The 25,127-nt window shown below is 32.0% G+C and overlaps 1 protein-coding gene and 1 long non-coding RNA gene across 2 annotated transcripts; both read right to left on the bottom strand.

Moving 5' to 3' along the window:
• Window positions 1–4,039: 4,039 nt before the first annotated feature.
• Window positions 4,040–25,127, bottom strand: LOC132734284 (protein Mpv17-like). Its single transcript, XM_060720991.1, has 3 exons — window positions 24,887–25,127; window positions 23,243–23,358; window positions 4,040–4,351 (listed from the first exon to the last, which is right to left on the bottom strand). The coding sequence occupies exons 1-3, from the start codon at window positions 24,960–24,962 to the stop codon at window positions 4,313–4,315; spliced, it is 231 nt and encodes a 76-aa protein (XP_060576974.1). The 5' UTR covers window positions 24,963–25,127; the 3' UTR covers window positions 4,040–4,312.
• On the bottom strand, window positions 14,762–17,577 carry LOC132734285 (uncharacterized). The gene is made up of 4 exons (XR_009626290.1): window positions 16,609–17,577; window positions 16,357–16,416; window positions 15,726–15,911; window positions 14,762–15,497 (listed from the first exon to the last, which is right to left on the bottom strand). It is a non-coding gene; the product is annotated as an uncharacterized LOC132734285 (long non-coding RNA).

Genomic DNA, 25,127 nt, shown 5'->3' with positions numbered 1-25,127 from the left:
AAACTTGATACAAGACTACCCAAGAATGCTACAGACAGAGTTTGGTAATCATCCATCCATTAGTTTTGTAGAAGAAGATGTTTGAAGTTTTTTCTATTTTTAGCTCTGTTGAACCCTAAAAGGGGCCAATTGAAATGACATGAGCAAATTCAAGTGTGACTGATACAAGGATGCTACAGACCAAATTTGAAGTAAATCGGGTTAGTAGTTTCAGAGAAGAAGACGAATGTTGATGCATGACGCCGGATGCCGGAGCATCCCCCTTTGATACTAATAGCTCACCCTGAGCCTTTGGCTCTGGTGAGCTAAAAAACAAAATGAAAATAACAATTGGAAAATACATTTAATGAAGGTTTGGGGAAAAAACAGACAACATAAAAACTTAGAATGAAAGAATTTAATCTATTCAACATCCTAACGCCAAATGGAATTTTCCTTTAACCTGAAATTTAATAGTAGTGATAACAATGCATTTTCTACAGTATGGCAGGCTTAAATACCAGGAGTGCGTTTCACTAACAAACTTGCGTTATTGTAACACATCCTTGATCTTAACTTTTTGTGTAAGCAGAACTTACGTATTTATTTGCATTTCACTAAACGTTGTTAGCTACATATTTGTGTAAATTCAAACTTAAAGTTACGCTCACTTACTACTGGTGCATATTGCATGTTCTGTTTAGTGAAACCCAACTTAAGTAATTTTATGTTTTGTGAAAGTCGAAATTTTTGTAAAAAGGTTCGCAAATTTTACAGAATGATAGTGATACGCTCACCAGTTGTTGTTTGAGTAAGTATTCTGTTTCATTCCTGTGGATTTACATTGCTTTGATTTGAACAGTTACCATTTGAGCCAAACCATGACAAAACCAACATAGTGCGTTTGCGATCAGCATGGATCCAGACCAGCCTGCGCATCCACGAAGTCTGATCAGGATCCACGCTGTTCACTTACAAACCCTATTACAAGTAGAGAAACTGATAGTGAACAGCATGGATCCATGGACTCACTATGTTAGTTTTGTTATGGCGCAGCTCATTTGAAGTTTAATAGATTTCAATCATCAAAATACAAAAATTTAACTATCAACAGTACTTTTAATTTGTTGGTTTTAATGCACCTTGTTTCATGCAATAAACATCTGCAGAAGATGATGTTTTTAAAGCCACAGCCCATAGGTGAGTGATTATGTTACTATTATAAGATAGGTCAGGCGGGAAGGGGGGGGGGGGTTGCAGATATTGATGAACCAAAAAAGGTGCAGTTCTGGCATAAAAATACGTGTCTAATTCAGTTTTCCCATGTTTCATTGTTAATTTTGATATTTTTTTTAAATAAAGTTAGAAACTGCTTGTGTCAATTGCTTTTTACATGCTAATGTCATGCCATTTTGACAGTTATGTTACCAATTTAGAGGTGCAATGATATGGCGATATGGTAAAATCTTAACTAAAATTATTTTCAAAGCTTTTTAACAGAAATATTTATATTAGTAATAATGTACACTTGAAAACTTTGTGAAGTATCAGATGTAGTTTAATTTAAACAAAATGCAAAATGAATGTTACAGAATACCAAGTTTTGAATTTGCATTTTTGTCAAATGCCAAAAAACAACAAAAGTTCATCATATCCATGTAAATTTATTACTCAAATTACAAGAATTTATTATATTCTTTTTAATAATATCTAAATTGACAACTGCCATGTGTGTACAAATCTCAACTTTGTGTGTGTCTTACGTTCATGCTAAAATGACATTATGCTCATTTTTTTTACTGTCAATAAGTAATATATTATATTATATTATAATTATAATGGTGATTTAGAAATATTGTTAATTGAAAAAATGTGTATTATACAATATAAAACTAGCTAAATAATAGAATAGTCACTACCCCACACTTTTTAAGAATTGAGAGTAACTATTTAATATATTTCTCATTTTTTTTACTGTCAATTAGTAATATATTATATTATATTATAATTATAATGGTGATTTAGAAATATTGTTAATTGAAAAAATGTGTATTATACAATATAAAACTAGCTAAATAATAGAATAGTCACTACCCCACACTTTTTAAGAATTGAGAGTAACTATTTAATATATTTCTCATTTTTTTTACTGTCAATTAGTAATATATTATATTATATAATAATTATAATGGTGATTTAGAAATATTGTTAATTGAAAAAATGTGTATTATACAATATAAAACTATCTAAATTATAGAATAGACTACCCCACACTTTTTAAGAATTGAGAGTATAACTAATATATTTTGAACAATATATATAGAAAATTCTGTTGCTAATGTTTAATTTTTAATAGTAACTAGAACTCCGCGAGTCGGATGTGTCGCCTTGTGAACAATGTAGTTTAGGAGAAATGGCCAGGACAAAAATGAAATATGAAAAATAAGAAAGGGCAATAACTAAAAAAATAATAAGTGCAGAGCAGCAGTTTCTGTGCACTGCACTTCTTATCAATAAGATCTATCATTCTATGATGTTTCAAGTCCATAGCTTTCATACTTGAGGAGAAATGACCAGGACAAAAATAAAGTAAGAAAATCAACAAAGGGCAATAACTCAAAAAATAAGAAATGCAGAGTATCAGTTCTTATGCACTGCACTTTTTCTTAATGAGATCTATCATCCTATGAAGTTTCAAGTCTATAACTTTTATACTTTCGGAGAAATGGCCTGGACAAAAAATTAAGTATGAAAATTAACAAAGGGCCATAACTCAAAAATTAAGAAATGCAGAGTACCGATTCTTGTGCACTGCACTTCTTCTTAATGAGATCTATCATCCTATGAAGTTTCAAGTCCATAGCTTTTATACTTAAGGAAAAATGGCCCGGACAAAATTAGGATATGAAAATAAACAAAGGGCAATAACTCAAAAAATAAGAAATGCAGAGTACCTGTTCTTGTGCATTGCACTTCTTCTTAATGAGACCTATCATCCTATGAAGTTTCAAGTCCATGGCTTTTATACATTAGGAGAAATGGCCCGGACAAAAATAAAGTATGAAAATTAACAAAGGGCAATAACTCAAAAATTAGGAAGTGCAGAGTACCGGTTCTTGTGCACTGCACTTCTTTTTAATGAGATCTATCATCCTATGAAGTTTCAAGTCCATAGCTTTTTTAGTTGAAGAGAAATGGCCCGGACAAAATTAAAGTATGAAAATTAACAAAGGGCAATAACTCAAAAAATAAGAACTGCAGAGTACCGGTCCTTGTGCACTGCACTTCGGGTTATTGAAAGAAGCATGCATACCAAGTTTGAAGTCAATCAGACTTATAGTGACTGAGTTATGCTCCGGACAAGCTTTAGGGGACGCCGACAACGACGCAGATGCCGCCGACAAAAGTAACCCCTATATGTCACCTTTTCAAGGCGACACAAAAATTTCTTACAAAATATACAAAACACCAAAATATATTAAATTTATTACAAAACATACAGAACAGTAATTACAAGAAAAAAGTATTTTCCTATCATCATCAAGGGGAAACCTATTCCACACATCATCATGCAAGGGGATACCTATTCCATAAACACATAAATTCCATATAAACAGCTTTAATAAGGGTTACAGCAGATGGCTTTTCTTTCTAAATTAAATTTACATTTAGGTTTATTAAGCTATAATAATTACTATTTCTTAATGTCCATTCAGTTATAATAATTACTATTTCTTTAGATTCATTTGGCTAAGATCATATTAATTACTATTTCTTTAGGTTTATTAAGCTATATTTAATTACTAATAACTATTTCTTCTAACTTAGAGTTCATTATGCTATAATAATAACTAATTCTTTAGGTTCAACTAGCTACAATAATTACTATTTCTTCAGGTTCATTAAGTTGTAATTATAACTATTTCTTTAGGTTCATTAAGCTATAATAGTTGCTATTCTTTAGGTTCAGTAAGCTATAGCAATTACTATTTCTATAGGTTCATTAAACTATAATTAATTACTATTTCTTTAGGTTCAGTAAGCTATAATAATTACTAATTCTTTAGGTTCAATTAGCTACAATAATTACTATTCTTTAGGTTCATTAAACTATAATAACCATTATTTCTTTAGGTTCATTAACCTATTATAATTACTATTTCTTTAGGTTTAATAAGTTAGAAAGTGTTTCAATGAACCCTTAAAAAATAAAATTCCCTTAATCCTGAGGGTTTTCACCGTTAACCAGTACTTACGCCAAAAAAGGTACCAAATATAGCAAATCTAATTGTTCTCTTTACATTGTACATTTCAAGGGGCCTTTTCTCAACCACTAATTGGGCAAGGACATCCCCTGCGGACAAGAGGGTACCTGTAAAAGGATAATCTTCTAAATGAAACAACAAAAACAAGAGGGCCATGATGGCCCTGAGGTCGCTCACCTGTATATAGGCCCCTGGAGCGGGGCCAGTTTAAACCCCAGGGCTCTAGCTCATTGGGTTTTTTAAAAGAAGATTTTTAAGTTTTTACTATACACATATAGTTAAAAACAATGACACCCCTGGGGCGGGGCCAGTTTTGACCCCAGGGCTTTTATTTGAACAAACTTTGTAGACACTTACTAGAAGATGTTTCATGCTTAATATCTAAACTCTAGCTATTTTGGTTTTTTCAAAGAAGATTTTTAAAGTTTTTACTATATGCATATAGGGAAAATCAATGACCCCCCCCCCCCCCGGGGCAGGGCCAATTTTGACCCCAGGGCTTTTATTTGAACAAACTTTGTAGACACTCACTAGAAGATGTTTCATGCTTAATATCTAAACTCTAGCTATTTTGGTTTTTTCAAAGAAGATTTATTAAGTTTTTGCTAAAAACATATATAAGGAAAATCAATGACCCCCGGGGCGGGGCAAATTTTGACCCCAGGGCTTTCATTTGAACAAACTTGGTAGACACCTATTAGAAAATGTTTCATGCTTAATATCTTAGCTCTAGCTCTTTGAGTTCTTTAAAAGAAGATTTTTAAAGTTTTTACTATATGCATATAGGGAAAATCAATGACCCCCTGGGGCAGGGCAAATTTTGACCCCAGGGATTTTATTTGAACAAACTTGGTAGACACTCACTAGAAGATGTTTCATGCCAAATAACTAGCTCTAGCTCTAAGGGTTTTTTAAAAGAAGATATATAAAGTTTTTTCTTTCGGTTGCCATGGCAACCAGAGTTCTGCATGGAATGGAATTCTTTGAACAACTTTGTTAAGGCTTCATACAAGGAACATCCCTGTGAAGTTTCATTATGATCTGCCTTATGGTTTCAGAGGAGATGTTGTTTTAAAAGTGTGAACTGACAACGGACGACGGACGACAGACGAAGACTGATCCTAATAGCTCACCCTGAGCATATGCTCAGGTGAGCTAATAATACACTATATATAATACAAAATAGCATTAAAGTGGATTGGTCTGCAATAGGCACATTTTCTATTAGAATTTCAAATATTCAGATAAAAACAATAGAAATGGCTATTCTTTTAAGTACTACTTGTAAGAAAGTTGATAAATAAATGTTTTTAGTGATTTATTATGTACATTTGTATGATCAAAAAAAATAATTTGTTACAGAACATTTTATAATCTGCTATATAAATATATGTTATATCGTAACATGTGTCTCACAATGTCAACACATCCATATGTTAGTATTATAAAGTTCTTAAGTGATTGATACACAATACTATCAAAATTATAATATATTGTATTCCAGACCAATTCACTTTAAATGCTAAAACAAACAAACAAAAAATCATAAGCGGCTTTCTTTTTTCAACTTTAAATTGGTTCTGGTGTGCCAAACTGGGCTTTTTTCCTTTTTTTCCTTTTTATGAAATTAGATCAATCTTGGTAATATAAGCCAAACCAACTGCAAAATTAAATTAAAATTTAAATTAATCAATGCTGGGAAAATAGAAACTTTTTTTCACTGAAATGAAGAATGCCACTGAACTGAATTTTGTTTATTATAAAACATAAACAAGTAAATATACAGAAATAAGCATGCTGCAAATGAACTGCAAAATTAAGGTGACATTATAACAGTCAAGCGAGTTAAATTAGTAACATATTTTAAAGGAATGGAAATCATAATGGTGATTGGCCAATAATCTATATTGAAACAATTGTTTATGATTTAATATAAAAACTTCCTAAATTACAATAAGACTGTGCCCAACTCTTTTTAAGAATTGAGACCGAATCTCTGTTGGACACAAGTCATGGAATATTTAAATTATTTTTTCATATCAAAAATAAAGAATTAAACACAATTATGGAAAAACATTAAGTTATTTCTTCATACCTGTTCACTGACTATTTACATGTGGATGGGCATAATGTCACTGCTAACAGAATATAAAGTAATGACCATTTACATGTGGATAGGCATAATGTCACTGTACAGTGCTAATAGAATATAAAGTAACAATAAATGTAACTCACTTCTATTTCACAATTTAATTTTGAGAACCAAAATAAAATTAGTAAGCTAGCAGGATGCAGTGCTCAGGATATGCAACTTTTTGAATTTTTGAGAAAACTAACTAATTAACAACAAAAAACTTAAATAAGTGGAAAACTAATAAGCTAAAATAAGTTGTAGTGGAAACTATTAACTCACACAAAATCCCATCTAGAGTACTGGGATTTTTTATCATTAAAATATTTATATCCTATTTGTTCTGATTTGGGAGCTTGAAAGGCAATATATATTAGAGGCCCAAAAACTTAAATATCCATGCATATTATTGTGTGTAACTGCATTGTTTATACTGCAATTTCAGAAAATCCTAACTATTTTATTTTCTACAAAATATGTGTAAAGTTCTATAGCAAATGCTTAAAATTAATGAGAAGAAATACTAAGAACATAATTGTGAGTGCATTTAATGGGAAAATACTACAGAACTTAATATAAACTTATAACTGATTCCATCATCTACAAACCCATTGTTTATTGAGAGAATATAAATAAACTGTCTGCAGCAGTTAGCTCCCTTGATCAGTAAGTATTTCAGCATGACAGTTAATTAAAGCTTCTATACTGAGTTTGGGCTTTTTTAAAAAGTAAAATGTCATCAAAAGATAACATTTCACCGCAGGCTTGAACATTTATATGAAACAAGATGATTTATACATGTCTTATCCGACAAAAAAACTTCTAAAAAAAAGTATTTGCAATATTTATCCTGTTGTAGTTCTAAACCCTTGCAATGATATTGACTTCAATTATAAGCACCCCTGTTAACTGGTTGCAAGTAGATCAGTTGCTTACGGGTAGAACAATTGTGTGCTTGGTAAGTTGGCTATATCCTGCAATGGATTGCTGCACAGTATATCATGGAAAATTATGTCTATCAAAAAAAGACAAAAAAGGACATATCTTGGTAAATCCAGTTTAAAACTGACATTTATATACAATGTAGTAATAATAATAAAAAAAAATCTATCTGCATCAAGCTGTCGTACTAGCAATATGTTCAGGGGTATGATAATAGTTGTGTTTTTATGTGTGTCAAGTGAAACATTACTGTAAGGTCACAGTTATCACATGGATACTAAGCTGCAAATTTTACTTCTATGCAAATTTAATAACTGTGAACAAATTTGTTTATGTTTTAGACCCGTTTTGTGTAGGAGAGAAGCTTAATAATCGCAAAACTAAAATGCATCAATGAATAATTTTTCAAATTGCCTTCCTTCACTACTTTAAAGTACTGTAAATCCGGTATTTTTCGCGATGTTTTTACTTTCGCTATTATTCGCGAATCGGTCTCGTCGCGAATTCATGATGCCGCGTAAATTTTATAACAACATACATTATAAAAAATAAATCTGATGACAATTTTTTTCGAATTGTGAATAAGTTTTATAATGTATAGAATAACTGAATGCAAATAATTGATATGTGCAATGTTTTATTTACATCATAATAAAGATATGAAAGTTAAAGATTTTTCCCTTTCCTTTTTCCTCATGAATACATGCATGTAAAAACAAAAAGATAATATCCACAAATTTTGCACTTTACAGACAAATGTGAACACATATTGTTTAGATGACAATAGATTTACGGTAAAACAGTGATCAACGGACAATTTTTATACGGTAGATTAAGTATTATAAACAAGTATATAACACCTACTTACAAACATTTAACGTTTTATCAAACACGGTATTTGCAAACAAAACAAATTTGACAAATGATTAGAAAAACTGTTCATATTAAGTCAATTACATGTATGTACATTTTGTATTTAAAATAAATAAATAAAAATTGTCTCTTATTAACACCATTAACATTAATTACCTTGCATAAGAGCGACACAGTATAGGAATTAACTTCAACATACCCTGTTTTTTTGCGGAAATAAAATTCAAATAATCGCGAATATAAAATTCTGACCCTGCCATCGCGAATTCATGAGTTCGCGAAATAATCCAGGGGTGGGGTTCCCGCGAAATAAAGATCACGCGAATATAAAGATCACGCGAATATAAAGTGATTTACAGTAATATAATTAGTCAAGTTTTGAGCATAAAAACAAGATTAAATCTTGAAAGGTACTTATTGATGATATTAAATGCTTGACAAATCATGAAAGTATATAAACGTGTCGTAAGAAATTTTTTCGATGAATACTTATAATATGACCCTTTAACCTGAATATATATATATATATATATATATATATATATATATATATATATATATATATATATATATATATATATATATAATATTGAATATAGATATATATATTTAGTATATTATCATATTTTATACAGGTAGCTGATTTAAACTCTTTTTCTCCAAAAAAGGTAAAGAAAATTCATGTAAATTATGCACAATTGTTTAACACAAGTAATTTTTTTATTTCTTATCTAAAATAGTGTCACTAAAGTTAATTAGGAAAGTGGGATCACCACCAGAATCCATAAGTATTCAAATATCGGTCGACTATAAATGCAGGCTCACGGTGGGTATGCCTACAAGTTCATCTTTACAACCGTATTATAAAATATTGAACTCTGTATACTGTATATCTGCTATACAGTAACAAGATTCGGTAAAATATGGCACACAGGTAAGTTTATGAATAAGAAAAAATGCATTAAAGTTAAGATAAATTGGAGGAAAAACATAAACCTCTAATGTTAAGTTCAACAACTTCTACTAGTAGTTTTAGTATTATCATAATGTAGAATATCATTACAGTTTGAACAAAAACTATATAGCTAGACCGACAATGTAAATATTGGGACTAAATTTCAATATTTAAATTATAGAATATTTATCTATAATCAGTTCAATAAAAACAAACGCTTTTCTTAAGCTTTCGACGTTTAGTCTTCTTCAGAAAAATTGACGTTTATAAAAATTAATAACAAATGACAAATGACGCAACGTCCGTTTAACTATACGCTAAACCGAACGTGACGTTAACGCGGGAATAAAAACTTTGTCAAATAAATACAGAATCTTTCATGAATACAGCAATATACAATAAATTACACATATAATATGGATCTGCAAATGTGATACAAAAATTCTCATAATTAATAATAATAAAAAACCTTGATATGAGAACAAACATACTACATGTATATGTATACCGGCACAATAATGACAAAGTTATATATTGTACAAAACTTTTGCATTCATACCATTAGGAGATAATGTGTTAAGCTTATGAATCCAGTATGATTCTTGTAATAAGCGTTCCATATCATCGGTGACAATCTCTATAGGCATAAATTTAAAATCCTTCATACAATGATTGGTTTTATTAAAGTGTGTAGCGACATTGGTCGAAAATAACGGATCGGAAAAATTGTTAATATCAAACCTATGGCTATTCATGCGTTTAGACACTTGTTGCTTCGTTTGACCAACATATTGCTCTTTACATTTATCACAAGTGACAAGATATATAACATTTTTCGTAGAACAATCAGTATTGTTATTTACATGATAATTCTTACCAGGAATATTAGTACTACTAAATATATTGCTTTCAATAATGGAGCTGCAATGTGTACATCTACTTCTATTACATTTGGATGAACTTTTCGCATTTTTGTCATTAGACCTAATATTAGAATTAACGAGAATGTCTTTTAGATTTTTAGGTCTTTTAAATGCAACCAAAGGTTTACTTTCATGAAGCTTTTGCACAGAACATTTACTTGAAAGTTTAAGTAAATCCCAATACTTTTTAATTATATTACTAATATTAGGTAAAGTTGGGTTATACTCAACAACAAAGGGAATAACACTGCCATCACTTGTTTTGTTGTTAGTACACAGGGCCTCATCCTGTGTTAGACATGAAACCTTACTTAGTGCATCATCAATAACATTGATAGGATAATTTCTTGCTTTGAAGTATGTACGTAAATTCTGTAAAGAATCGTTGAAAACATTATCGTCAGAAATGATACGGCGATAACGTTTTCCTTGACTGTACGGAATACCATTTTTACAAGATACTGGGTGACAGGAAGAGTATTCTAAATACTGATGATTATCTGTCTCTTTAACATGTATATCAGTGTGAATAATATTGTTTTCGTCTAATGAAACGTTTACATCTAAAAATGATACGAGAGATTTAGAAACGTTCGCTGTAAATTTTATAGATGGATGAAAGTTATTCAAACTATCAATGAAAGCATTCATTTTTTTTTTTTTTTTTTTTTTTTTTTAGAATATTTATCTGAAATACTTTTTCAAATATCTATAAAAATTATATTTAACAGGCCTGAAAGTCCTCTTAAATTTTGTTCAAGAAGAAACACTGTGTTACAGTGTGTAACATGTAGTTGCCATGGTGCCTGGAGTAAACCATGCAACTTTTTGTGATCTGTGGGGGCAAAAATATGATACATTATTGACGGTCCAGATTTTGCTTTCTTTCATCACATTTTAAATATTTAGTCTGATCAAGCGTTAATAAAAACCCTTATATTTGAGTAACATACACATTGAATTTGAATTTGGTGTGTGTGTGTGTGTGTGGGGGGGGGGGGGGTCGCATAATATTACATATAATTACATATACACATAATACTCGCAGAACTTATAAGATCTATCAAGTCTTAAGAATTCCTCAATAAAATACAGATGATTTTACAATAAAAGTTAAAATTTGTACTTAATAACCTTACAATTTACTCTATGTATCACAACATATGGGACATTCTCAAGTTAAGATAAATATAAACATAATTATTATGATAAGAAAGATGGGAAATGTAATATTTAATTATTACAACATTTAGTATTATGATTACATAACACCTGATAAAACTGGAATAACACTAAACACTACAGACAATTCTCTACTTTCAAGATTTACAGCATTCAAAACCTACATAATTTACCACATAAACCCATATAAGTGCCCCCCCCCCCCCCAAAAAAAAAAGAAGTTTTCTAGTTAACACAAATTTATAAGTGATTTGATAGTGTTTGAAGCTAGAGCCTGAAAGTGAAGTTTTTAGCTCAAGGAAACAACAGTTTGCCCCTGATGGGGTTTAAACTAACTAAAATATGAACCACCTTTACGTTTTTTCTGCTATATCAAGAATACGATTATTACTCCTTCAAATATTCTTCTGTTTGTGCTTTAAATATAAAATAATTCTGTATATCTATCAATTCAAAGAATAGTCAATGTTTTACAACAAAAACATGCTAACTTAGGAATTTAATTGATGAGTAAATTTCAATGTATACTTTCAAATAAATGAAAACTAGCAGGGTATTTAGAAGGGTACAGGAATTTCATTAATTTGTTAAAAGCTATGCTATATTATATCCATATTTCAAGACAATTCAAAACATAAATCTACAAACTAAAAGGATATTGTAACTATATCAAACATAATATAATACAACATACAGATTAGATGTAAAATAAAAAAATTCAAAATTTAATAAATAAAATTAAGCAAATTTAAGCATATAAAATTAATATACAATTATTAAACAAGTTGCAGGGCTTTTTCATGTTTATAGACATATAATTTTGTCCATAAAAAATCAATTGATTCAAGCAAGATATAAAAAAAAATCACATCAAGTTTTTTCTTTGCCTGTCTTAAATGCTGTATTTTTTACCAAAGGATTGCATTTATGAAATCAAAGCACAGAAGGTGCTGAATTTGTTTGGGTCTCAGAATTTCAGAAAGGTGAAGGTTGTGAGATTATAAACCAATTTGTTTTTGTATAGTGCCACCAACGCTTTCCAGTGTTTTAACTGTAGTAAATTGGCTATAAGACTAATTGCAAGACTGATCGTCAATTCAATGTTTATTTGACTTAAAAAAAAATGAGTTGCCTCAACTGGGATTTAAACTCGAGACCACTCGATTCATAAGCGAGCGTGCAAACCCCTCGGCAACAGTGAAGTTATATGTTAACGGCCTGAAGAAAACCATATTATTCTAAATTAGGGTTTGTAACTCTTATTATTTTGACGCTAAACACAGATGTAAATAATCATGGAGCTTACTGTAAGCATGTGTATATCTACAGTGTTTTTTTTCACCAAAATATTCAGCGAAATTCGGCCCCATTCCCCCCTCAAAATAGTATTTTATTTCCCATCTAAAAGCCGAAATTTCCCCCTCATATGGCAGCCAAAATTTGCCTGCATCATGGATACAATTGTTTTTGCGTATAACTGCCGAAAAATGTTTTATATTAAGCCTGTAAGACTTACTGTTAAGCAAAGTTGTTTACAAATTGTTCCCGGGTATGTAAGGGGAACTACTCCTGGCGTCCCAACAAGTTTAACATGCGACTCTTTAAATTCTGCTGTCAATATTTTAGATCCGCATATTAAGAAAAAGCGACGTATTTTAAACTTGTGTTGCAAGAGTTGTTTTCTTTTCTACTCACTGGAAAGAAAACAATGTCAAACAAAAGTAAATCTTAAAGTGGTAAGTGATGTATTAAAATATGCATTGGATTCTTTTTTGTTTCTTCATTTGCGAAGAAATAAAATTCCCCCTCATTTTGCATTTTTCCCCCTCCAAACGGCACCGACCCCCTTCCCCAAAAAAGTGAGAAAAAAACACTGATCTATAAAGAATGAAACAATATTAGATATCTTCGACCATTAGGGAACTACTTTGCTTGAAAATTAATGTGCCTGTCATTTGACAATCTTTACGCATTGATCTCCCCTGAATTTTTCGGCGTTAGTGTACATATAAAGGGAAGTAACCGCTGCAAAAAAGTGGACTACTTTAGGCATTTGCAATTAACAGCATTAAGCTCTGAAATTTCGCTACCATTATTTGTTTGGTCTGACGACCCAAACAAATAAACAAGAGGGCCATGATGGCCCTAGATCACTCACCTGACCCATCAAACTCATCCAAACAATTACCTAGACAAGCATTCTGACCAAGTCTCATGACAGGTGAGTCAAAAATGTGACCACTACAGTATTAACAAGGATTATCCATATTTGAGCAGTGCGACCTAGTTTTTTACCCAGGTGACACATATTCAAACTTGACCTAGAAATCATCAAAAACAAACTTTCAGACCAATTTCCAGGATACTTGGATCAAAACAGAAGCAACTAGAGTGTTAACAAGATTTTTCTATTTTCAGCTCCGGTGACCTAGTTTCACATGCGATTTCAAACTCATCCAAGCAATTACCTAGACAAGCATCCTGACCAAGTTTGATGATAATTGAGTCGAAAATTTGACCACTAGAATGTTAACAAGGTTTTTCCATATTTAGGCAGTGTGACCTAGTTTTTCATCCAAGATGACCCATGTTCGACAGTGTTCCCACTTCTATTTTTCATTGGGAGTATTTTTACCCCTTACAGTACAGCTCGCGCGGAATGTACATTTTTTATGCTTCCTCCGCGATCGACGTTTAAGCAAACTCCTTAATCCACCGCGTTTTTCTGAGCGTAATCGCGGAGAAACAACCTGGACCACAATCGCGGAGTTTTAGAGAGTGTGAAGGTATTACCGCGGAGATTCTCCAAGAAAATCACGATTTATAAGTTGATATTATATTTTAAAATTATCCCTTTTCATTAAAGTAATTTTCATTTTTCATTAAAGAAACTACATTTGTAATTATCTTAATTGTTATTTATTTTTGTTTTGAAATTTGTAGGTCCACTTGATTAATCGATCGTAGTATTTCTTGTGAACAATCTTCTTGAACACCGTACCGCTGAATCAGGTCTACATCGTATTTTGTTTTTATACTTTATTTGGCATTTTTTGTTGCTGTTTTTAGGACAAGGATACTGTAGGTGTATATAAGTTTTTTTATGTTTTGAAGGGCATTGGAAATGTTGGCATATGTTGGAAATAGGCCTCGGAGCTAGATATACATGTACTGTAGACATATCCGTTATTTTAATCACCCGTAAATGCAGAGATTTTTATTACAGATAGCTCTGTGGTAAATGTGTCAACATGAAAAACTATAACAACCCTATTTATATTTTGTAAAGAAATAAGATCAACAGTTTTGAAAATTTGACGTGTACATGTAATACTACACCTATATTGTTTTATATTTTACATGCATGTTTTTTAAAATACGTCGGTCTCCATGCTTTGCTCATGACTTCACATATTTAATTTGGTCAACAACACAAATTATAAATTTTCTTTTTCTTTAAGATTTTAAAGTTTATAAGACATTCCCGTCCCTAGATTTGCCACTAAAATGCCACCCTTTTCAATGGTGGAGTATTTAGACAATTTTCCACCAATAATGCCACCAAAACGCCACCAAAACGCCACCCAAATCATGAAAATGGTGAAAAATTTGAGCAGGACTGATGTTATATAATTTTCCAGTTAATTCCACCTTTTTTACACTAAATGCCACCAATGAGTGGAAAATTGGTGGAGTATTTAGACAAACTTTCACCATAATGCCACCATTATGCCACCTTAGGGTGGCAAACTCATTTTCCACTAGATGCCACTTGTTTCCACTTATTGCCACCATAATGGTGGAAAATTGGTGGAGTATTTAGACAAATTTCCACCATTATGCCACCATTGAGTGGCAAACTTATTTTCCACCAAATGCCACTTATTTCCACCTTTTGCCACCATAAGGGTGGAAAATTGGTGGAGTATTTAGACACTTTTCCACCATTTTGCCACCAGATAGTGGCAAATTCAGTTTCCACTAAATGCCACCTATTTTCACCCTTTCAGAAATTTTCCACCTTGTGGGTGGCAATAGCTGGAAACTGCTTGAAAGTCACCCTGTACCCTAAATTGGAAACAAACAAATTTTAAAAATAATCCTTTTTAATGTTTCCATATGAAATTATATATTGTCTCAAAAAATAGCAAAACATTAGTCCATTTATTTTCTTCAGTTTATCTTGCTATTCCTGGACGGTTTGAGTTCAGTCCTTTAGGTTGTCGGCAACTTTTCGAGCGCACAATCTAAAACAAAAAAAATTATGAATGATTAATACAATAATTAAAAACATAAGCTTACATTTTTATATGACTATTGGATATTTCTATATTCAATTTGAGTGCATATATATGATTAAAACACTTTAAAAAACAGCACTGCAGACGTGGAAGAATCAGACTTTTCTTGTTTACTCCAAGGCAGAAAATATACGCAGAATCAAAAATGATATTTTCATTCAGTTCATTAGTTACCTTCCAAGAACTTAAGTTTTGCCTTGTCTGCACAAGAAGGTCTGGTGTCAGACTCTCTGTTCCCTTTCCTCATACCAAACAATGAGCGGCCTTTAATCTCTTCTATATTGAATAGCATTCTGAAGAGCTTTGCTGTACCTTTCTTACTTTTGAGGCATATGGCATCAGTTCTGCCATCACTTGGTCCTAAAATATGATTAACAATATCAAATAAGTAAAGACAGAAAATGATTATCAATATCTAATATGTAAAGACAGAAAATGAAACACTTTTATAAGACCTTGGTATATGTATACAACTCTAAAATTTTAAAATAAGAAAGAAATAAAGAAATACAACACATCAACACCAGTGCAGGTTGAGTAATTAATAATCTTCCAGTTTCAGTTCTTAACGCACCTTCATCAGGATAAATATTTGATAAAATTTTCAAGCTAAAATGTACAAAAACTCTAAAATTTGTAAAACAAAATGTAAATGCAAATTAAAGTGTCATAAAGAGTTTGAATTAAAGTAGGTTTGTAAATAGTGACTAATAGCTATATTTATCAAGAACTGAAAAGTGTCTTATTGGGTACTGTGACACTTCTTTCCTATTAATTCTAAAATAACTTTGAATTAACAAGATACCTTTGTAAAGCCACTGAAGATCAAATGTGTTGCTCCAGGCTGCTCCTCATTGCTTTGTGTCTGCAAAATAATAATTCTTATTTAATGCTGTTTCTGTTATGAACTGTCATTCTCCTAATAGCATGTTACTCTAGACTGTCTAGTTATGGTTATATAATTATCTACTGCACCATGAAAGCTGAATTTTACTGTCAAAAAACTAAACAGTTTCTGCATAAATAACAATAATTATTGTATGTAAAAGTTGTTTACCTGAAACTTTGACTGGGAATGATTCTGCTGTTTATCTTCTTGTCTACACATTCACACTTCAGTTAAAACTTCTCATTTCTATTTACCACACTAATAAGACTTTAAATGTTTTCTTTGAGAAATCAAAAATATGCACCCTTACATTTTAAACAAAATATCTCCAGAATTGCTACAATATCAATAATTTCCTTTGTGTTTGCAAGCTTTAACTGACCTCAATTCCTTTGAATTCAAACTTTACAACGGTGTAACTGCATGGACAGTCCATTATAATTTTAAATTGTGAGGGATTTTCCAAAAACCATAGCACCCATCATTTTATTTTTTACATTCATTTGAATGTATAACTATATCTAATACCTAAATAGATTGAGTAGAAATAAGCTTTTGAAAGATAATTTAGCATGCTATTTTAAGACAAATTCTACATAAAAACATGTATAATGTTGCCTCTCCCAAAATAATCAAATGGAACATTCTGGTCAGCATGAGTAAACTATTAACCCCCATTCATAGATTACTAGATAAGAGGGCAGTAGTTTTATCAGATCGGAGATGTATGCTGTGTTGTTAAATCTTAGAGGATGCAGTATTTACTAGCTAGTATTTACTTATCCTGATTGTAAGAAATTTATCAGACATTATGACTTATTTACTTTTCACACATTAATTTTTACAATTGATTTAAAGCCTCTGAAAGCATAGCACAAAAGATGTTAGAGACAATAATTTTAAACTCCACATATAACTAAATCTCATTTATGAGAAGTTACAATGCCAAGGAACCATAACTTTTTATTGCATGATTTGGGGTTTATTGCCATTTTTTACTTCTCTATGCTTAATTTTTGTCTTGATCATTAAGCTTAAAAAGTACTGGAGATATTAATTTGAAACTTCACAGATATAGATCTTTTTGAGTAATGTGCTGTGTTTAAGAACCATAACTCTTTGCATACTTTTGGAGTTATTGCCTTTTGCATTTTTCACTTTAATTATTGTTAGCATTACATGAAAAGTGTTAGTACTCACCAGATATCAGTTTAAAGTAATATTGAAGAGACAATTTATTATGTCAATTAGAAGAAAAGACAAAAGTCAAACTTTATTCAAGATTGACATTAAATATCATAGAAGAAGCAACAAACTTTATGCAGAGATATGCATTTACTGGGCATAGAAGAACATTTCAACTATTTAATTAATGTACAGATTATAACTAAAGAACAAAGTACACTTTAAAAGCCGTAATTTTATTTTACAAGCATAGAATGGAACATAAACATTTTGACTTGAAAGTCAAATTTTACATCCCTAAAGAAAAGTACTGCCATAAAAAATGGGAAGTTAAGTAACCCATACTTTTCTAATTTTTCCTGATCATAATTATATGTGTGTTTAACGCCTGGAAAAGTGATTTTACGTCCAATTTCTGTGTCTTTTCCTGCTACTTTACAGCTGGAATTATCATACCGTTACTGAGAGGCAGTGACTTTGTATCAGAATTGTGTTCATGGCATTCTAGTATGTTTAAGAAATATGAGTTTCTGATAAAATTTTCTAACTGTTCAACTTCAATAAATTATATTTTTGATAAAAAGTTCACTTGATGCTTTGGTAGAGTACAAACTATAAACAGATTTATTTCAGTTTGGAGCTTTGACTTAAATAAATCTTAAACCCTGCAATGCACAATTATTAGATTTCTCAGTTTTTTCCACCAATTTTTATACAACCCAGAAAATAGTTAAGAGTTTCCCTTTTCGACTAAAAGTTTTTCACAAAATTTTCTAAGTTTTTTTCCACTATTTTGCCACCCAGAAAATAGTTAGAGTTTCACTTTTCCACTAAAAGCCACTCATTTTCCACCTTCAAAATAAACTAAGTTTCATTTTTCACCAATTTCCACCCTTTTGCCACCATAAAAAAAGTCTATGTTCAAATTTCCACTCAATGCCACCTAAATGCCACCAAAGGATAGTGGCATTTGGTGGCAATTTTGTCACTACAGTGGAAAAAGAGTGGAATTTTGTCATTTTCCAGTTAATGCCACCTTTTTTACACTTAATGCCACCCTTTTCAGTGGAAATAGCTGGCAAGTAGTGGCAAATCTAGGGACGGGTTGGTTACCTGTTTATATACATGTAGTTCTTGACCTATACGTTTCCCAACGCGTACACGATGTCTATTTCAAATGTCCACAAATTTGTACAACAAAACTAGTACGTCCTCACTGATAATTTTATGTGTCAACAGCGAAAATTATTATGTCTTCACCTTTTACAATTCTCTATAATAATTTACGATAAAATATATCTGTGTTTTATACAGTTTCTCTTCTCAATATAAATGTATACACACTGGTGAAAAACTATACCGACTTCATTTTCAATAAATAAGATTGAACGTTCTTTTTTCTCATTTAGTGTATAATGATATTGGTTTCAAAATACTTTTTATTCTATCAATCATTTATAATCATTAACGTTTTTTTTCCAGCAAGATGACCATGCATGGAAGATTTCAAGAGTTTCCAGAGACGATGTGCCTTATCTAAATAACTTCTTACTTGAAGTATAACTAATACTAATAATATTTGTTCTACAAAGGTTGACAAATAAAAGAAGTGAACAAAGAATATTATGAATGTTATACTGTGTATCATTGTTCTTTGCCTCCCCCCCCTTTTTTTTAAAGCCGGCAAACATACATGTACATGGATATGACGCTTACAGAAGGTGGGTATGTAATCACATACGGAGACATTAAGAACTATCCAACAGTAAGTCTCCTCATGGTAGAGGAACATATTTATTCAATATTCAACATTTGCATAGATGATATATTTGGTAAGTGAACATTTTTTGAGTATAATGTTTGATGTCAACGCCAATGACTGAGCGCCGTTTGCACATACTTATCTTTTTGCTCAGATGTGCACATTCTTGTCAAAAGTTGTTTGTTATAATTCTTTTTTTTGTAATGAGGATACATTGTGCCTTTTGATAAGGACCATCCGACAAATCCTAAGTTTTATCATTCAGAAAGTCTGTCTTGACGTCTTCAAAGCTTACAGTACATATCTTCCGAAGATCGACGCAGCCTTAATCCGTGAAATTTCTCCACCGAACTTCATATAATATGTAGATAATCTCAATCCAAAAGTACAAGATTAAGGAAAAGAAAAGGGAAGAGAATGTGAAGTTGAACTCTTAAGGAGAATACAACTCGCTTCTTTTTCTGAACTATTAACACTGCTAAGGTCCTGAAATGAAAACAAATATAGAAATTATTATTATTACACACACGAGTGTACAATCTATTTTCAAAGATGACTCGTTAGAAATAAAATGATGGGAAGAGACGATGGATCTAAAGATAAACATGTATATAAATGTATTGAATTTGATGATACACAAAAACAATTAGGCCTAACATTAAAACCGTACACAGTTACTACAAGAACAACAACAACAATCACTTTTACAAAAGTTTAGATCTTCTGTTAACATGAATTGTATGAAATAAATTCGTTGAAAGACAACGCATAATAGGTGTCTCATAAAATTATGAACAAGTCTGCATTCATCAAGTTTAAATAATATACATATGCATATGATATAATATACGCTCATCTCTATTATTATGTCATAGGTATAAATATAAACACGTGTGCAATGGTCCGGAATACCGGCCAGGTAACAGATAATATCCTTGCTGAAATCGAAAGTAGATCCACAACATACATTTACAAGAAACAATTTCTTTTATTTTGATCATTTTTATGAATTTTATTTGCACCAATTGAAAGAAAAGTCACGGAGAATCGCGGAGGACTGAAATACACCGTTTTTTAAGTAAAATACCGCCGCTTTCGGCGAATTTCTGTCTCCGCGACACCTCCGAAAATTGCGGAGTTTTATGGAGTTTCTCGGCGATTTTCCTCCCAAGTTCCGCGGAGGGAAAAGGAAAAAAGTACATTCCGCGCGAGCTGTACTGTACCTTTGAAAACTGGGGTTAAAATAAAAATTCAGGGGGTACATAAATTTGTACAATATTTATATGAAATTTAAGGATAATTCCAAAATCATACATCAGACAATTATGCTGTTTTCTTCAAGATTCACTTCATCACTGCCCCCCCCCCTAGGTAAAATTAATTGTGACCAACACATACTGGCATATATCTCAATCTCAATTAATATAACATTATTGAAGTTATCTAAGTTCATAAAGTTAAACAGCATATAAATTGTGACAACACACCTTTGAACAAAACAGAGCTTCCCTTTTGTTGATGTTTTTAATTAACAAAATCGGCATCGCGAAAATATGTGACAAATGAAATTTGTCAGTTTTCTGCAGAAACATTTACAATTCCAGTTGTTGCTGATTACAATTATATTAAGACTGTTTTTCATTGGCTATTCTTACAGGCATCGTAAAACAAAAATTTGAAATTTGTAATTTACGGCAATAATTCCCAGTTGGGGGTCTGTAAACTTCATTGTGAATTCGGAGATTTTCTCACATTTCATCAATTTCAATGCACTTTAAGTGAATTTTGTTTGAAAAATTGCTCAAAAGAATAATTTTTGAATTATACATGATTAAGATTCCGACTTTCTGTGCGTATTTTTACCCTCTTGCCTAAATTTCTGTACGTGAATTTTGTTATTTGTGCGTAAAATACGCACATATGTGCGTAAATGGGAACACTGGTTCGATCTTGACTTAGAAATCATCAAAACAAACTTTCAGACCAATTAACAGAATATTTGGATCACGACAGTAGCCACTAGAGTGTTAACAAGATTTTTCTATTTTTAGCTCCTGTGACCTAGTTTTTCATCCGAGATGTCCCATGTTCGATTTATTACCAGCAATGACCTAGACAAGTTTCCTGACCAAGTTTAATGACAATTGAGTCAAAATTGTGACCACTAGAGTGTTAACAAGGTTTTACTATTTTTAGCTCTGGTGACCTACTTTTTCATCCGAGATGACCCATGTTCGAACTCATCCGAGCTATCACCTAGACAAGCATCTTGATCAAGTTTGATGATGATTGATACAAAAATGTGACCGCTAGAGTGTTAACAAGGTTTTTCTATTTTTAGCTCCGGTGACCTACTTTTTCATCCGAGATGACACCTAGTTCAAACTCATCCGAGCTGTCACCTAGACAAACATCTTAACAAAGTTTGATGATGACTGATGCAAAAATGTGACCACTAGAGTGTTAACAAGGTTTTTCTATTTCTAGCTCCGGTGACCTACTTTTTCATCCGAGATGACCCATGTTCAAACTCATCCGAGCTATCACCTAGACAAGCATCTTGACCAAGTTTGATGATGATTGATGCAAAAATGTGACCGCTACAGTGTTTACAAGGTTTTTCTATTTTTAGCTCCGGTGACCTACTTTTTCATCCGAGATGACCCATGTTCGAACTCATCCAAGCTATCAACTAGATAAGCATCCTGACCAAGTTTGATGATGATTGATGCAAAAATGTGACAGCTAGAGTGTTAACAAGGTTTTTCTATTTATAGCTCCGGTGACCTAGTTTTTCATCCGAGATGACCCATATTCGAACTCATCCGAGTTATTATCTAAACAAGCATCCTGACAAAGTTTGATGATGATTGGGTCAAAAATGTGACCACTAGAGTGTTAACAAGGTTTTTCTATTTTTAGCTCCTGTGACCTAGTTTTTTATCAGAGATGACCCATGTTCGAACTTATCCAAGCAATTGACTAGACAAGCAATCTGACCAAGTTTGATGAAGATTGGTTCAAAAATGTGACCACTAGAGTGTTCACAAGGTTTTCTATTTTTAGCTCCGGTGACCTACTTTTTCATCCGAGATGACCCATGTTCGAACTCATCCGAGCTATCATCTAGACAAACATCCTGACCAAGTTTGATGATGATTGGGTCAAAAATGTGACCTCTAGAGTGTTCACAAGGTTTTTCTATTTTTAGCTCTTGTGACCTAGTTTTTCATCCGAGATGAGCCATGTTCGAACTCATCCGAGCTTTCAACTAGATAAGCATCCTGACCAAGTTTGATGACGATTGAGGCAAAAATGCGACCGCTAGAGTGTTCACAAGCAATTGTGGACGTACGACGGACGACGGACATTCACCGATCCTAAAAGCTCACCCTGAGCAAGCTCAGGTGAGCTAAAAATGCTTTGTCATCGCACTAATTATAACACTAAATAGTAGGAACAGAAGTAGCTTATTTTTTGTTTTTATATTAAAATGCCAACCCCAATATCTTAGCTCTTGCATTAATTTGCTGAGAAGTCAAATACCAGACTACATCTCTAAGAAAAAAAAACAACAACAAAACAACCCTGCAACTTGATAACATAAGGTTAGGTGGAATATGTTCAACAGTTATGCTAAGAACATCTTGGTTAGACACTTAACCTGCTGGAACCAAAGGTGATTAGCTTTTGTATTTTAGCATTGTATCAAATCAAATATATTGTTCCATATTTCAAAGCTTAGCTAATCCTCTGCTACACAAACATAGCAGGTTAAGAGCCTAATAAGTCAGAAATAGTGCAATTAGCTCAAATCTAGGCTATTTTCAGGCATGCTGATGTACTACTACTTACAGCCAAGAAAGTACCAAACACTACAAATCTCAGTGATCGTTTAAGTTCAAACTGTGATAATTTCTTCTTCTCTATAACAGTCTGAGCTATAGCATCACCCGTAGTCATGAGTGTACCTGGAAATCATTACATTTTATACAGTAATCATGAGTGTACCTGGAAATCATTACATTTCATACAGTAATCATGAGTGTACCTGGAAATCATTACATTTTATACGCGGAAAGCCCGAGCGGGGCCAAACGCCCCGCGAAGGCTGTAGCACTCTTAGATAACATGTATGACGAGTATCAATTCAAATGAAATCAAATTAAAAGTAAATGAAAATTTCAAAAAAATATATATCCTATACCTAATGAGCTGTGAAAAAAATCCGCGCCATAGGTAGCTAGCACCTAATTTCATATTACAGTAGTCATGAATGTACCTGGAAATCATTACATTTTACACAGTAAACATAAGTGTATCTGGAAAACATTACAGATTTTGTGGACAGATGGGATGTATTTCTAAAAAATAAAATAGATATTTGTATGAAAGAAGTATTTTACTTCAAATAAACTGTAAATTTCCTAAATGGTTAAGTTTTTTTTTGTAAAGTAGATATCTGTTTTGTTTTGTAAAGAATAAAGAGTGGATTGGCAATTGGCAAACATTCTCATCACTATAAAAATTATTCAGATACTCATTCAAAGCCCTGCCCGTGTTCTAAAATTAATGGCATTAAAAGAACATGTCACACGGTAAAGTAGCTAAAGATACTTCAGCGAACAGGTTTTATAGTATTGCTAGACCTGTTCGCTGAAGCCAACCCCGTATCGAAAGTCAACCAGACCCGTGACATTTTTATGTCATGCTGTAATTCAATAAATTTGCGTGATCTGGACAAAAACTATTTTAATACAGGTAGTTAGATATATTTGGGACCCTTCAGTCTATATTTTAGATTAATGAAATATTGCCTCAAAGTTTATCAGCGGGTTCACATTTCATAAAACCCGCCGCCATTGCTGCCTAATTATCACGTGACCAGCGAGAATTTAGGTTCGGATACCTTTCCATGACATTTGGTGACACGTGACCCAAATGCTATTTTTAATTGAAAACATGGCTTTGCAATTATGAATAACGGTGTATTTATTCAATAACAGACATTGTACCAAAAACATGTTGGATTTATATTGTTTTGAGTGATGATTCATGAATTATTTGTTTGTTTTTATATAAAATCATACACTTACTAAAAATAGTGTATGGTCCGTTACTAAAAATAGATGTTAGAATTTCCAAAACATGAAGTCCCGCGAGATCTCATTTGAAAGCAGACTCCATATTGGTAAACATCCTCTACATATTTCTCTAAAAATAGTTGGGTACACAATGTCATTGAAGTTACATTTAAAAACAAAACATGAATTGGTTCAAAATTGATTTGTTTATCAAACGATATTTTTATTTGACCCAAATTTGATTAAAAAGGGTGATTTTAGTAGGCTTTTATGTACGGCGCACAAACTGTCAAATTCTGGTAGCCTTTGCAAATAGGATTGACCCATAACTTTACTGTCGCAACGTCAAAATAAAAGCGACATATAAAGTTATGGAAGCCAGAACTAACGGTAAAGCAATGTTGGAAAATTTTACCTGCAGAAATTGCTGCCGTTCGGATAGGATGCACTTTCAGCGCATGCTGGTATGCTTTCAACAACCATATCATCATTCACTTTAAATATAACTTGCTATAAAGCTATGTCATTCAGATCTAGATATAAATAATTTAGTATTTATCACAGATAACAGGATAAGCATCGTCTGTTATTTTTCCCATACCGTAAGCGATTTTCGGTGTCCCAGTAAAATGCACCCTGGAAAAAAATATTTCAAA

This window comes from Ruditapes philippinarum, unplaced genomic scaffold (assembly GCF_026571515.1).
Source record: "Ruditapes philippinarum isolate M1 unplaced genomic scaffold, ASM2657151v2 ctg8891_1_1_1_1, whole genome shotgun sequence".
NCBI classification, from domain to species: domain Eukaryota; kingdom Metazoa; phylum Mollusca; class Bivalvia; order Venerida; family Veneridae; genus Ruditapes; species Ruditapes philippinarum.
Note: the sequence above shows the minus strand (reverse complement) of the source record. Positions and strands in the feature narration are given on the sequence as shown.